General features: G+C 36.8%; 1 protein-coding gene across 1 annotated transcript; it reads right to left on the bottom strand.

The window, feature by feature from the left end:
• Nucleotides 1-2,109: 2,109 nt before the first annotated feature.
• On the bottom strand, nt 2,110-14,924 carry LOC126476635 (uncharacterized). The gene is made up of 6 exons (XM_050103561.1): nt 14,452-14,924; nt 14,157-14,374; nt 13,577-13,766; nt 9,291-9,492; nt 7,918-8,019; nt 2,110-2,280 (listed from the first exon to the last, which is right to left on the bottom strand). Exons 1-6 carry the CDS (start codon nt 14,574-14,576, stop codon nt 2,110-2,112), a joined length of 1,008 nt encoding a protein of 335 aa, XP_049959518.1. The 5' UTR covers nt 14,577-14,924.
• Between the last annotated feature and the right edge of the window lie 45 nt (nt 14,925-14,969).

Below are 14,969 nucleotides of genomic sequence, written 5' to 3'. Positions count from 1 at the left end.
GATTACAAAAACCGGAAAAAAAGTGCGGCTTAGATTCGAGTAAATACGGTAAATGACCATGAACAAGCATTGTCCTCTGACAACTCATGAAACCTGTAATCTGATTTGACCCATTATAAATGGTTCTGAAAGCTTGTAACTGTGAAAACAATAGGTTTGATTACAAATAATTCTTCTGCTACCAGTCATGGTTTTATTTTATTTTCCACACGATGCATTTCGGGAAATGATTCCCATTTTCAAGTTCGTTTTTTGTGTTTGTTACGCCATTTCTATGTGATGATGTCGATGTGTGTGAGTCTGCTTCATTTTGTTGACTTTAAGTTTCCTTATGGTCCATTTGTGCAGCGTTTCTGTTTAGTGTATGTGAGACTCTGCACAAATGGACCATAAGGAAACTTAAAGTCAACAAAATGAAGCAGACTCACACACATCGACATCATCACATAGAAATGAAATAGCAAATAAAAAAAACGAACTTGAAAATGGGAATCATTTCCCGAAACGCGTCCTGTGAAAAAGAAAATCGTGATTGGTTGCAGAAGAATTATTTATAAACAAACCCATCGTGAAACCTGTGTTAGAGTATGGCTTATAGCCTTGTGCAATAATATGAAGGACTTGACGAGGACTGCGTTCACAGCCTTTATGAAATTACTAAATGAAGTCATTCCACTTTAGACAGTTAAAATGTTATTTATTGTGACTCCAGTTTCGATACGCGGTCATTGTCAAGCAGTATGAAAGCTGTCAGTCACCAAATAACATACACATAATTACAAAATTGACAAATGTTGAAACAAGAAAATTTCATAGCTACTTACGTTGGACATTGTAACCCACACAATGTCATAAAGCTGCAAGATGCTACAGTGCCATGTAAATAGCACTGAAATCTTTATTTTTCGGTGTTTGCCAATTTCGTAATTACATGTGTTTTATTTGGTGACTGACTGCTTTTAAAATGCTTGACAGTGACCATATGTCAAAATTGCAATTACAGTAAATAATATTTTAACAGCTGAAGTGGACTGACTTCATTTAAAAATGAAGGAATTGGTCTCATTTGCAAGAAGTTGTTTCATTCTTCACATGTATTAAGAGTCAAAGTTTTATAATTGCATTATGTACTTTCCTCATGCTGTGCCATTAACTCCACTTTCATTTACTCAAATCATTCCATTATCCGCCCACTCCCATCTTTTATTTGACCAGTTTTTAGTTGAAACTGCCGTGATCTGTCTCTTCTTGTTATTTTACCCTCTTCCCCCAGTCACACTTGTGTCTCCTGTTCTTTTCTTTCTTTCTCTTTTTATCATCACATTTCCTAAGCTTACCGCTTTTGTATGTAGTTTGTTGTCCGTTTCATTTATCTTTCTGATCTCCAGCCCTTATCCCTCCCATATAGCCACCCACCAATTCTTGTCTTCCATTTCCTCCCATCCATTCGTTCTCTGTAGGAATTATTCCTTATGTTATGAGAAGTATTATAATGAATTTTAATACACCTCAATCATAGATGAAATGGTGAAAAGGAAACATATGAGCTAGGTTGATGGGAAAACACATATAAAGAAAGAATATCTTTTAAACTAATGCAGCTTTAAAAACATGAAATACCAAAGGGTAAAGAAGAAACACACAAGTGAGGCACCTGTATATTTTTAGTTTAAGAAGTTTGTATCATTCACACCCTACCGATGAAGAAAGTATTTATGAATTTCCAAAAGTTGCAACCTCAATGTTGATATTCTTCATTTGCATTTCCAGCTTCATGTTTAGGGTGTTAGAATTTGATATCCTACAGCTATTTAATGTAGTTTTAAGTATCTTTTTTTGGCCTAGAATTTATTTTGTTCCCAACCTTCTCCTCTGTTACTCAGTCTTTTTGGGGAGTTATGTTAAAGAAAAAAAGGACACATAGTTACAAATCTTGTGAGTGGGTACCACAGATTTAAGAGTGCCCTCTCCCACACACATGTGCACACATATGAGGAAAATACAATATATTTAATAGCTCCAGGAAGTTTGCATGGTTTCATTCTTATAATATTTTCTTGCATGTGATTGTTTACCTAGTATTTTGACTGTTATTCCTTTGTAAGGTAATTAAGTAGATTCTAAAAGTAGCTTATCAATAGCTTCAGTGAAATATTGTTGGATTATTTGTAAGTAAAAGAAACGTACCACCATCAATCTTCGATCAACAATTCTCAGTAAATTTGGGGATGATCCTCCACAAACTATCAAGTCATTTGATATCCATTTCCCACAGTACAGCTGTTAAAATGAAAGAAAATTACATAATATCCTCATTTTAACTATACATTTTTTCATAAAGTTATGTTAGGAAAATCAATTGTACTCTCTCTCTCTCTCTCTCTCTCTCTCTCTCTCTCTCTCTGTGTGTGTGTGTGTGTGTGTGTGTGTGTGTGTGTGTAAAATGATCCTTTTCCTCTCCCCCCCCCTCCCCCCACCTTGTCAATAGCTGTTAATTCAAATAATTTTAAGGTATTAAAATCAGGCAACTTATTTAGTGTATAACAGGAACAGTAAAAAACTTTATTTACAATACAGATCAGCTGAGAAAGCAACAGTCTCCCACCATAAAGGAAGAATGAGTGGGGAAATTTATAGGAAAGAGAGATATTTTGGCAAGTCTGAAGATTATTGAAGATCGGAGCGAAATAATGTGTCAAAATTATAAAACAGTAGTGAGAGAAAAACAAGGCATGCTTTGTGAGTCCACTGAGCACTCTGTAATTACAGTATCTTTCCTCCAAATTTTCCTTTTCAATCTAACTTCCTGAACTAATACTTCCTCTACAAATTGCACACATTGTCTTTTGAAATATTGATGCAAGAGCCTCATGTATTACCACTGCTTACAGATTTCTCTTCAGGTCAACTGATATCCCTGGTCTCATAAACTCTGTGTAAAATTATCGGATGTAAATTAACCATGGAGTACCTATTTTGACTGTGTTATATCAGACTTCATATCGCTTCGCTGTTACATTAGTCTAGTGGCAGATATTGGATTCTGGAATAATCATCAGTCATCTTTCACTTGTGAGAACTCACAGAAATGGTTTCATATCATTATGTAGAACTACATTATTATTATTATTATTATTATTATTATTATTATCATCATCATCATCATCATCATCATCATCATCATCATCATTATTATTATAATCTTTGAAGTGTATGCAGACTCTTTACTTGCAGTGTTAGTCTCCTGAGTTCATTGTTCCCTTTCCATTATTGAAGATGTCACATTATTTTTTTCTTTTATTTGTATCGTTTTCACTTATTATTTCGTGTGTATCATCTCATTTCTGTGTGTTCACATTGATATCTATAGAAATAATTTCTCAATGAACAATGTTATAAGAAAAGACAATCAATCACTGTATAGAAGGCCAGCAGACAGACAAATAAAGAGGAATTGATGATTGCTGCTTATTTATTAAAATTATATCTTTAGCAAAGTGAATGAATGCAAAAGGTTGCCTCAGATTTTCAAATCTTACAAGTTGTTAATGTTTTGATGTTAGTTTTTCATTGTAATGCGTCATTTTCCTTGGAGTCCTCAGCAACTTTCTGCTCAATCTCTGAATTATCCCATTTATTTGTTTTTTAATCCTTTGCTTTCTTTTGCCAGATGGAGAGATCTTTTGTTTCTAGAATCTAGTATCACATTGCTCATGTTTGCCTGCTAGTTCGTAGAAGTTTTGTTCAGTAAGTGCATCAGTGGAAATTTGGGATGTGACGAAAATACACACACACACACACACACACACACACACACACACACACACACAATTTTCTTCTTTTACAATAACCCAGCTGGGGCGGCTAGGATAGGTGATGAAGAAAATGTGGAAGATATGGGTTAGGGAGACAGGAACTGAAAGGGAGATATATTGGAAAAGATTGTCCCAGTGTGGAATATGTAGGTGCTTTCAGGAGAAATGGTTACTGCCGGCATAGGAACTGAGGGACCATTGGAGGAATACCGGTAAAATAGTACTGGGGAAGATGGGAAACCTGAAGTAAGAGAAAAAGGTAAGGAAAGGACATTATGGGTAAGGTAAGATGAAGCAGAAACTAGGTTAGGAGAGAGAGAGTGTGGCATGGGGACAGGAGTGTGACCTTTCAGGAGAAAAGGTAGAGGCAATTGGAAAACAGGGACTAGCAGAGACTGAAGCCAAGGTAGTTGGGAGAACAGAGGATTTCTGGGTGAAATATTTCGCAACTGAACCATCAGAAATGTTGATAGTGATGGAGAGGATCCATGTGGATTGTGGTGTGAAACGAGTCCAAGGGCCAGCTAGATCACCCAGTGGAGTTGCACACTGCTCAACGAATGTGGTCAACTTCAGTGGCTGTTTGGCAACAAATGCATTCTGGATCCTTCTGCCATCAACAGTATTTGTGAATGGTGTATGTGGGACTTTTTTCCTCAACATATTGTTAATTTTTTGCTAGTCCCTGTCCAGCTTTACATTCCTCCAATTTATGTTTTTGCGTTCACCTAACTCACCCGATATCTTCTTTTCCATATCATTCAATTTGCCCTCTATAACTTTCTAAGTATTTCTCCTTACAGTTCCTTGTGTAGGTGCCAACCATCTTGGCATCATCTTTCCTAGCCCTTCATCTCCTGTTTCCCATTCTCTCCAATCCACATCTTTGCCATGTCGTCACCTGTCGCCCCATCCTTGCACCTCTGTCTCTGAATGTGTCTGCTGTTCCTTGTCTCTGTATTTAATGAGTAGTGATCCATCTTCACATATAATTATATTTCACTAACTTAATCACTTGCATTTTTGCAAATGGTGACACCAATTATGTATGGAAAACCAGTTACCATGACCTACATTATTGTAAACTCAGAAACACAAGGGGCGAATGATTCAAGAAACATTTGCCTTACTATTGTCATGTTACATAGCATTGAACTGGATTGACAAATAATATGCTTAGTGTTCTGATGACATGTTTTATCATTGTCATCTCTGGTGTAACATTATACAGGTTTGGTAAAGGGGGCAGAAACATGGATGCACACTATGAGAGGGAAAAGTTTGTCTGAAGTATCATTTAAATACACATTATGGATGATGAAAAGACTGTTTTGTTGTACATGCAGAGGATTTTAATAATTATGGCTCTTGAAATGTCCTGCCAGATTAAAACTGTGTACTGGATCAGGACTTGAACCAGGTATCTTTGCCTTTTGCGGGCAAGTGCTCTGCTAACTGAGCTGTTCGAGTCATGACTCGCCCTTACAGCCTTACTCCTACTATTAACTCATTTCCTACCTCCAAAATTTCACAGAAGTTCTCCTGTATGCCTTGTGGGATTAGCACTCAGGATATTGTGTAGATTTGACGTACCCACAGCCTCAATGAGAGCACTTGCCTGCAAAAGGCAAAGGTCTCAGGTTCAAGCTCTTATCGGGTACAGTTTTAATTGTCCAGTCTGCTGCAGAATGAAAATTCTTTCTGAATTATGGCTCTTGTTTCAAGATTTGATTCAAGAAAATCATAATGCTGATTTTGAATATCTACAGGAAATGGCCTTCTCATGCTTTTATATGGATTTATCACTGTTTTGTCAGGCAAAATGATCCAATATTTGTTAGTGCTGAAGCACATTTCTGCATATTCCTGTCATCCCCTTTATCCAATGCTCTGTGCTTGGTAGCTTGCAAGCAAGTGCTGTAATGTAGTTCACTAGCTTTATTTCTAACTGTTGTGTTTACTGTTGAATATAACATGATGCTTGCATTAACTTAAATTCTAAGCGTTCTTGGATATACATGTTTTAGTTTATAGCATCCCAGTCCACTCTTTGTTACAGAATTTCCGGTTCTGTTAGTATCTTTGCATGTAATTCATTGTCTTATCTACATATACACTATGCAGGTCACTTTACAGGGCATGACACAGGGTGCTTTTGGCACCACTATCTTTTGTTCTTTCATTGCCCCCTTGTAACACATTTCAGTTTTGAACAAGTTTTATGAACCCAACATTTAGAAAGTATCAAAATATCTCTGATCTTATTTAAGGACATTATTATGAAAAGGATAGATTGCTACTCACCATATAGTGGAGATACTGAGTCACAGACAGGCACAACAAAAAGACTGCTGAACAAGTAAGCTTTCAGCTCAAAGTCCTTCTTCTGAATGCCTTTTATTTACAGAGTGGTCAGAAATTCCCATTACAGACTTCTAGGACTTGTAGAGGGGAGTGAGTACATCATATTTTGAATAGGAACCAATGTCCTGAAATATCTTCCAGCGAGACTACAGAGCGTCAAAGTTATAGGCGCGGGCATTTGTAGATGTACGTATACACAGGGTGATTCTGTGATGATGATACAGACTTTCTAGAATGATGGAGAACAATAAATGTATTAATTTGAAGTAAGGATCCCTGTACCGGAAACGAACAAGTCGGAAGTTATAAACGAAATCCGTTCTGATACCTGTGACAGTTGAATACATGTACCAGTTCTTGTGTTGCGAAGAGTGTAGGGCTGGTAACTTTCATTGGTGGTAGTGTGGACAAAAACGAGAAAAAATGTCCAACAAATGTGAGATTTAAATTGCATACCTGACCATTCGTTCATCTTCACTGATGTGAAACACATCTCCTCTACTGAGCAAGAGTTCATAGCTGTTAAGGTACAACTCGTTCATTTCCGGTACAGGGATCCTTACTTCAAATTAATACATTTATCATTCTCCATCATCCTACAAAGTCTGTAACATCATTACGGAATCAGCTCATGTATACGTACATTTACAGATGCCCGCACCTATAACTTTGATGCTCTGTAGTCTCGTTGGATGACGTTTCCGGACATGGGTTCCTATTCAAAATACGATGTACTCACTCCCCTCTACTAGTCCTAGAAGTCTGTAATGGGAATTTCTGACCACCCTGTATATGAAAGCTTACTTGTTCAACAGCCTCTTTGTCATGCCTGTCTGCAACTCAACATCTCCACTATGGTGAGTAGCAGTCTGTTGTTTTCAGAATATTGTCATTATTGTGTCGTGGATTTTTCATTGTCTGATGATCCCATTTAGCAAACCTGTATTTTCATTTGTTATTTACTGCCTAATCAGTGGATAAATATATGTAACATTTTCTCCTGGTGGAATAAAGCTTAACTCATAAGCTGCCACTATACTTTTAAACTATAAATAAATAAACACAATGTAATCAGTCAGTAAACATTAATTCTTCATTTATGATGTGTATTGAAGACCGCACTCCATCAAAATGTTGTTTACAGCTCTACAGGATTCCTCACAGGAAAGGAACAATACAGTTTGAAAAGAGTGAGTTTATTAAGTTCAGATGCAGAGCTCTTGACAGTCGGGTTCCCAGGACTGCAGAAATTTCAACATTTTTGCATTCCTGGAGCAAAGCTGCTGAACTAAAAACCAAAACTGTCCCCTGACTGTGGAACAAAGCCTCCAACACATGCTGTAAATAAATAATTAAAGTCTGATGACTAGTTGTGCTGTGTTTATTTATTTACAACAACACCTGTATAAATCCAATATAAATGAAAGACCTTCTCATTTTCCTGTAAAACAGAAATGTATGCTATTGAATTTTGCACATAATTTAGGAGTAAATGAGGTTACTCACCAAATAGCAGAAGTGATGAGTTGTTGACTAGGACAAATAAAAGGGAATGTGCCTGTTGACAACTCAGTTTACTATTATTCAGTGAGTGGTCTGCTTTACTCCTAAGTTATTTATGTTTTGCCAGAAGGTTCCACACTATTGCTAACATTTTGTATATTCATATAGGTGAAGGAAATACATTCTTATAGCTGTGAATTGTAGCAACAATTTAATTAAGCAGGTAATATTTTACCATTGCATTTTGCAAGTCCGGTTGGCTGTTGGTGATTAACTTTCCGGAAGTGTAATCCCACAGTTGCAAAGGATTTTCTTTCTGCCAGCAACATGTCAATATCTAGAAGATACATTGAGAATCATACAGCAAGAATTATTTATCAATTATTTGGTATTCCATATTGCAAACATTACTAATAAAACATAATTTTCTTTAACTACTAATCATGATAAATATGCCAGCATGATTGCAAAAATTTTTCTAAGATATCAAACATTGTAATGACTGCTTTGAACAAATATGTTTTAGAAGACTTAAAATAGGCATCCAGTTAGTTGTCGGATGGTCTACTATGGAAAAAAAAACCACGGGGGTGGGGGGAAATAGAGACAAAACAAATTATCATACAATAAAACTATTAATTTCATCTTTATCAACCTTTGATGGTGTGTTCAGTATGGGGAGACAAAATGTTATAACAGTAACACATATTAGACCAAGGCTTAATTCCCATGTAACAAAAATCACAAAGGTTGTAAAAACCCAGATGTTCCAACTGGACACAATTTGATCAAAACCAATTTGTTATGTCTAAAAATGTATTTTAATCCATCAGGAATTATAATCCAAACTGCTAAAAACTGTTTTTCACAATTAACATGTTGAGTTTATAACAGATATCACAGTTCCCATTACACTGAGTAAATCAAGTGTTTGTACAAAGGTTACAAAATATTAAAAAAGCAGCACAAAAGAGAGTACTCTTAGATGAGCAATGATAAGAAGTATATTACAGAATTTGTAGGTGCTATCTGTCAGAGCCAAGGGAATCATTCATTAAACAAGGAGAGAAATATTTTGTAGGTGCTATCTGTCAGAGCCAAGGGAATCATTCATTAAACAAGGAGAGAAATAAATCTAAAAAGGTGCAGGGAGTGGTTTGCTTCACCAATGGATTTAGCAGTATGGAATTCGGTAAGCGTGTTTATTCTGTAGGCTAGGTGCTCTTGATTACTGGCTTCTTCACCAAACACTTTCTCCTGACCTCTATGCTTCAGTGTTGGTACACAGAGAAACCCGTTCATAAACAAACACATTGTTCTCTCCCATGTTGTGCAGTGAAGATACATGAAGATTTTTTAAAATAAGATGTGTTAATTTGATTTCATAATTTCTCCATCTGCACATGAAACTGGCGGCAGTGTTTGCATGTCTGCTTCACAATTTCTAATTTTTGCTCTTTCCTCAATGTGATGGGTTAATGCCTCTAAGATTAAAACATTGTGTGTTCTTTTGCTTCTGCCAATGCTCTGGACACTTGCAGTCAAGTTTTGATTTTCTTGTGCTATCAATATTACTAATATTCAAAATCAAACTTGGTGTTGGCTCACTTCATTTCCATCTATACTAATATCAAGTCCATCACCGCAAACATGTGCTCCAAAAAGGTATCGGATAGAATGTGGCTGTCGCATATCCCAGAACTGAACTGTACTGTCCCATCCTCCAGTTATAAACTCGTAGTTTAGCTGAGGATGGAAGCGGGCAGCAAATATACGTGAAGTATGTCCATCCATGTAGATAGGTGACTCACTGTAAAAATACATAAATGTTAGTTAAAAATTGTCTGTAATTTTAGCTGCTACAGTGAATGTTAATCACAGCATATGTTTGTACTATTCCATGGATACCCTGCAGTTTTCATCATGATATAGAAATTAAATAGTTTTATTCTAGAGAGATCAAGACTCATTATCACTATTTGATAGGCAAAAATGTTAACTGTAAATATTTCTGCTGTAGATAGTATAAAATTTTCCTCATGGCAGAGACATAAAATTGCAAAGTATTGATAATGAAGCTTATTTGCAGATTAAAACTATGTAGTGGACTAGGAATCAAAACCAGAGCCTTGCTTTTGTTCACAACTGTTAACCCTCCCCCCTCCACAAGTAATCCCAAACTCCTTTATTAATAGTGTCAGTCTCAAATAAATTACTACATTTTGGAAGACAGTATCTAAGTACTGCTCCATGGTACCAAAAACAAATTTCAATTTGAGGAAACTGTAAAATTATGGGACAAAATTACTGGGAAACTGCTGATAGACACATATATAATACTACACAAAACTGCCATAGCTTTTGGAACAATTAATTTCTTCCTCGGGAGGGATAGACTGGGGAGCTTAAGAAGGAAGGACAGGTCACTCAGACTCCAGGATGAGAAGATCCCCTCTTACTGAGATCTGTGAGACTTTTCCTTCCTTTTTAATCTTCCCCATTATGTCCACCTCTTTCCTCCCCAAGGAAGGAACTAATAGTTCCAAAATCTACTTTTATATAAGTACCTGTTGGCAGCAATAAAAATTTCATTTCCTTTAAGTAAGGATTGGCCAACAATCCTGTCTCATGATTTTATACTTTAATACATCATTGTGTGGGTCGAAATGCTTGCTAAAGTATGAAGAAGCAAACAGTTGCATAAAACATGACCAGTAGAAGCACTATAACAGTATAACAATATGTCTAAAATAAAATTTCTAATAGACTAATGGTGAAATTAGAGAATACTGGAGTGTACGTCATCAGTCTATTTCCCAAAGAAATTCTCCAGAATACAATTTATTGTGACATACAAGTACAGATCACCGCAGAACAATATGTAACACTGATCAAAACTGTGAATTTTTATTAGGGATAATGAGGTACAAATCTAATCTACATTCATGCACCTGCTTATACAGGTTGATTTTTTTTCCACCGTGTGCACTCTCTAGGGGTTGATCAATGAGAGGATACGGGACAAAAAAGGCCTAACGAACTCATGTTTGGAAAATCATGGTTTCCATGCTAGAGATATTTATTCAATCATGCTTCTTTATAGAGATTGTGGTCTAATCACACTGTGCCATGCAGTCACAGTTACAGTATGTGTTGAAAATGGTTTCCATGTGCCTCAACACAAGCCTGTACATGCTGTAGCATGTTCTCTCACACACATTCACATCATCCAGGCTGCTTCTCAATAGTGTCAAAGGCTGCATGAATATGCTGCTACAGTGTCTCCACATCTGGAAGGGGCTCCGCATAAACAATGCTTTTGAGATGGCCCCGTAACCAGAAATTTCATGGGTTGAGATCCAGTGAATGAGCAGCCCATAAAACTAGACCACCTCGTCCAATCCCTCGACCAGGGAAGTCGCAATTGAGATGCATCCAGATGTTAATGGTGAAGTGGGCTGGAGCACCATCATGCAGCAGCCACATAACCATTCGAATCATCAATGGCACTTTCTCCAGCAGGGGAGGCAAAGTCACCCACAAGAAACGCTGATAGTTCCAGCCTCTTAGGTGACATGGAAGGAAGACTGGTCTCAAGATATGGTCACCAATTCTCCTGGCCCACACATTCCAGTGGCACTGATGCTGATGATTCGCAGTCACTATACGATGGGGTTTCCCCATACTATCCCACAGAAGACTGTTATGAAAGTTAAAGATACCACTCCACGTAAAGGTTGTCTCATCTGTGAATAGGACGGATGACACAGATCCTGGAATTGTGGTTGCCTGGTGAAGGAACTGGTGACAAAACTGTTCGTGATGTGGAAAGTCTATTGCTAGTAAGTCCTACACACGCTGTAAGTGATAAGGGTTGTAATGATTGTCACGGTGAATGTTCCACATGGTTGTCTGACTTACCTTGTACTGGCAGGCCAACTGCCTGGTACTGACATGGCAGTCGCCTTCCACAGTATCGATCGATTACGCAATACGTCACACAAATCTTAAGGCTGTAAATTCAGCTAAATACTTAGGGATTACAATTACAAATAACTCAAATTGGAATGATCAATAGATAATGCTGTGGGTAGAGCAAACCAAAGACTGCAATTTATTGGCAGAAAAGGTGCAACAGGTCTACTAACGAGACTGCCTTCACTATGCTTGTCTGCCCTGTTCTGGAGTGTTAGTGCACTGGCGGAACAAGTGAATTGGAGTGGCAATCATTAAAACAAAGATGTTTTTCGTTGTGACGGGATCTTCTCATGAAATTTCAATCACCAGTTTTCTCCTCCGATTGCGAAAACATTCTGTTGGCACCCACCTACATAGGTAGAAATGATCCATCATGATAAAATAAGAGAAATCAGGGCTTGCACAGAAAAATTTAAGTGCTCGTTTTTCCAGTGCACCGTTCGAGAGTGGAATGGTAGAGAGACAGCTTGAAGGTGGTTCATTGAACCCTCTGCCAGGTACTTTATTGTGAATAGCAGAGTAATCACGTAGATGTAGATGAATCACATTTTCCTCCAAGTCTGGTGACCAAACATTTTGGGTACATCTTTCATGAGTTCCTGTTTCCTGTAATGATCCTGTCTCAGACAAACAGTGAAACACTGTTGCAAATATTGAATGCTGTGGTTAATCTCAGTGGGGATAGGTCTCCTGATATAACCATGCTGCCTGTCACTCATTGCCATTTGCCTTTCTGTAAGTAAACATCATGTCGGCAAGCTCTCGATTAAAATATAGAACCATTGTGTGCAATGCTGTATCACATCCACTACAAACTGAGTGTCAGCAAGAGAAGTGAATTGGACACAACTTTACCAATTACTACCGTGGAGAGGGCGCTAGGGCAGGACTTATGAGGAACAGTACCACCCTCTAAGAGGGAACCATGCATACTGTAACTGTGGTCTAACAAAGCGAATATTAGACTACAGTCTCTGAAACATAGTATGACTGAACCAATGGTCTCTAGAATGGAAACCCCGCATTTCTGGACACAAGTTCATTAGACATATTTTGTTCAGTTTTCTCTCACTGATCAATCTCTTTGGAGCACGCAGGAAAAAACTGCCGACATTTTTGAACTATAATGTCATATAAGGTTGAACTATTCCTATACCAACAAAGCTGCACTTTGTTCTCGCTCATTAACTCTTCAACAGAGTTACTGCTCCAAGTGTAACAAACATGATGTTGGCAAGACATTAGACCCTATCCATATTCAGCAATGGATTTGTTTTCTCGGAAGTTTAAAGGAGGTGGTGTAGTTTTTAAGATGCACGGTCCATATACAGAATGATCATAAAAAAAGGAAGAACAAGATAAGAGTACTGATAATTGATAAATTACACTTCGCTGATTCTATATTGTTTGTCTGAACTGGCATAATTATATTTCTTTGTAGCAGAGGAGTTTGTCTGTTCCAATTATGGTAATGATCTATTTAACTAAAAAAAAAAAAAAAAAAAAAAAAAAAAAAAAAAAAAAAAAAAAAAAAACACCAAGTCAACTACTACTAATAATAATTGATGTAGCATTTGGATATGATTATTAGAGCTGCTTTAGTCGTGTGCGTCTTTACTTGTTCTATATCCAGAAAGATTCTGAGAAAACCTATGACTGAATGGATAATAAAGAAATGTTTTCTGATTTTCCATTGCTACAATGTGTGATTACAAATAGAGATACTTAACAATGTTTGTGCCTTATATTTGGGAAAATGCTTTTAAATAAAATAATAGTAACATAACTATTGCCACATACAACTATAAACAAGCACACTGCTTTCTTGGCTTTACATTAATTTTTATACATAATTTTTACAGCAAAAAATCCAACTTTTCACTAAAAACATTCACAGAAATTTCTGATGTACTAACCTGGCCTGGAAAAACATTTCTTGTTTTTTTGTTTCTTCATCATATAAAAATACTTTTGCATCGTCACCAACAGTAACAAATTTTGGTTTGCTGTGATGATATGCTAGGCCAAGTGTAATTCTGTGCTCTGGAATTGTGTAAATGCAATCGTTCTTGTTGTAGTCCCAACATTTAACACGTCCATCTACATCTATGAATTGTTGACACAAATAGTATTAGCAACTTGGCCAAAATGCTCTTTTTGTACTTATTACTTACATTCTACAAGTGTAAAGCAATGGAACTTGAGTCAATTTAAAAGCTAAGTCTTGCTTGTCTCATAGATGATAACAGTGACGCGTTTCAGTTTCTGAAGAATGTCCTTTACAAAATTATCAAAATGCAATACTTCCTGTAACACTAAAAACTCTTATAAATATCTCATTTTAACTGGATGTATATACCAAACAATAAGATGGGTTCATAGTTATTATGTATTCCTCAGACTATCTTGCCGACTTCAAATATTAGCTTTACAAATTGTTCGTTGAAAACAGATTTTTTTTTTACCATTACTTGTAACATACTGTTTGATTCTTACAAGTGGCAGTGATTGTTCTTCTATTTCCTGTGTCTTGATAAAGTCGGTGTTTAAGATCTGTAATTGGGGAACCAGATTGTCTTATATCATCATCTGTGAGGAAATATTTCTTCCCTTGGTGTGAGCTAAAAATGCCTATCTGACCATCATTAAATCCAGCAGCTATATATTCAGATGCTGGTGTGTACTTTACACACAACAACTCTTTTTTGAGTTGCCTGTAAAGAGAAGAAATTGTTCAAGCTATCATTCATATTAGTTGGGTCGTAAGATCTGTCCTTTAATTGTTACTTACATCGTGTGAGAGATCACTATCTCTCCATCAACAGCTGGTTCTGGTTCTGGCTGGGTTCTGTAAGTCGAACGGATTGAGGAAAACGTCCTTCCAGGGGCAAATACTTGTTTTCTAGTAAAATCCATTATATTTTAGAAAACAATAATTTAAGTTTAAGAGTTACAATTTATTCATTTATATAATGTAGTCGGTAGTCTCGCAACGTGTGTATCAGGAAAGAAGGTATAACGCTTACATATATCGATCACGAATAAAAATTTTGCCATGAACATTTAGATTGCACTAATTCAGTTTCATTGCGGAAAGGGTGAACAGCCCACTATTTACATCTCCGCTTTTACAAGACATTCAGAGGCGCCAGTCAATGAATTACTGGTGGTGTGATATCAGCCTGCCTTAAAATCAAATGCATTTCAGCTACGTGATGAAGTAACCATGGTGTTTCATAACTTCGATCTGTCAATAAATTGGCGCTCTGTACGAAAAATTTGAATTCCCGGTAGGGAATTTCACAGTCG

This window comes from Schistocerca serialis, chromosome 1 (genome assembly GCF_023864345.2).
Source record: "Schistocerca serialis cubense isolate TAMUIC-IGC-003099 chromosome 1, iqSchSeri2.2, whole genome shotgun sequence".
In the NCBI taxonomy this organism is placed as follows: domain Eukaryota; kingdom Metazoa; phylum Arthropoda; class Insecta; order Orthoptera; family Acrididae; genus Schistocerca; species Schistocerca serialis.
This window is presented reverse-complemented; position numbering and strand designations above follow the sequence as displayed.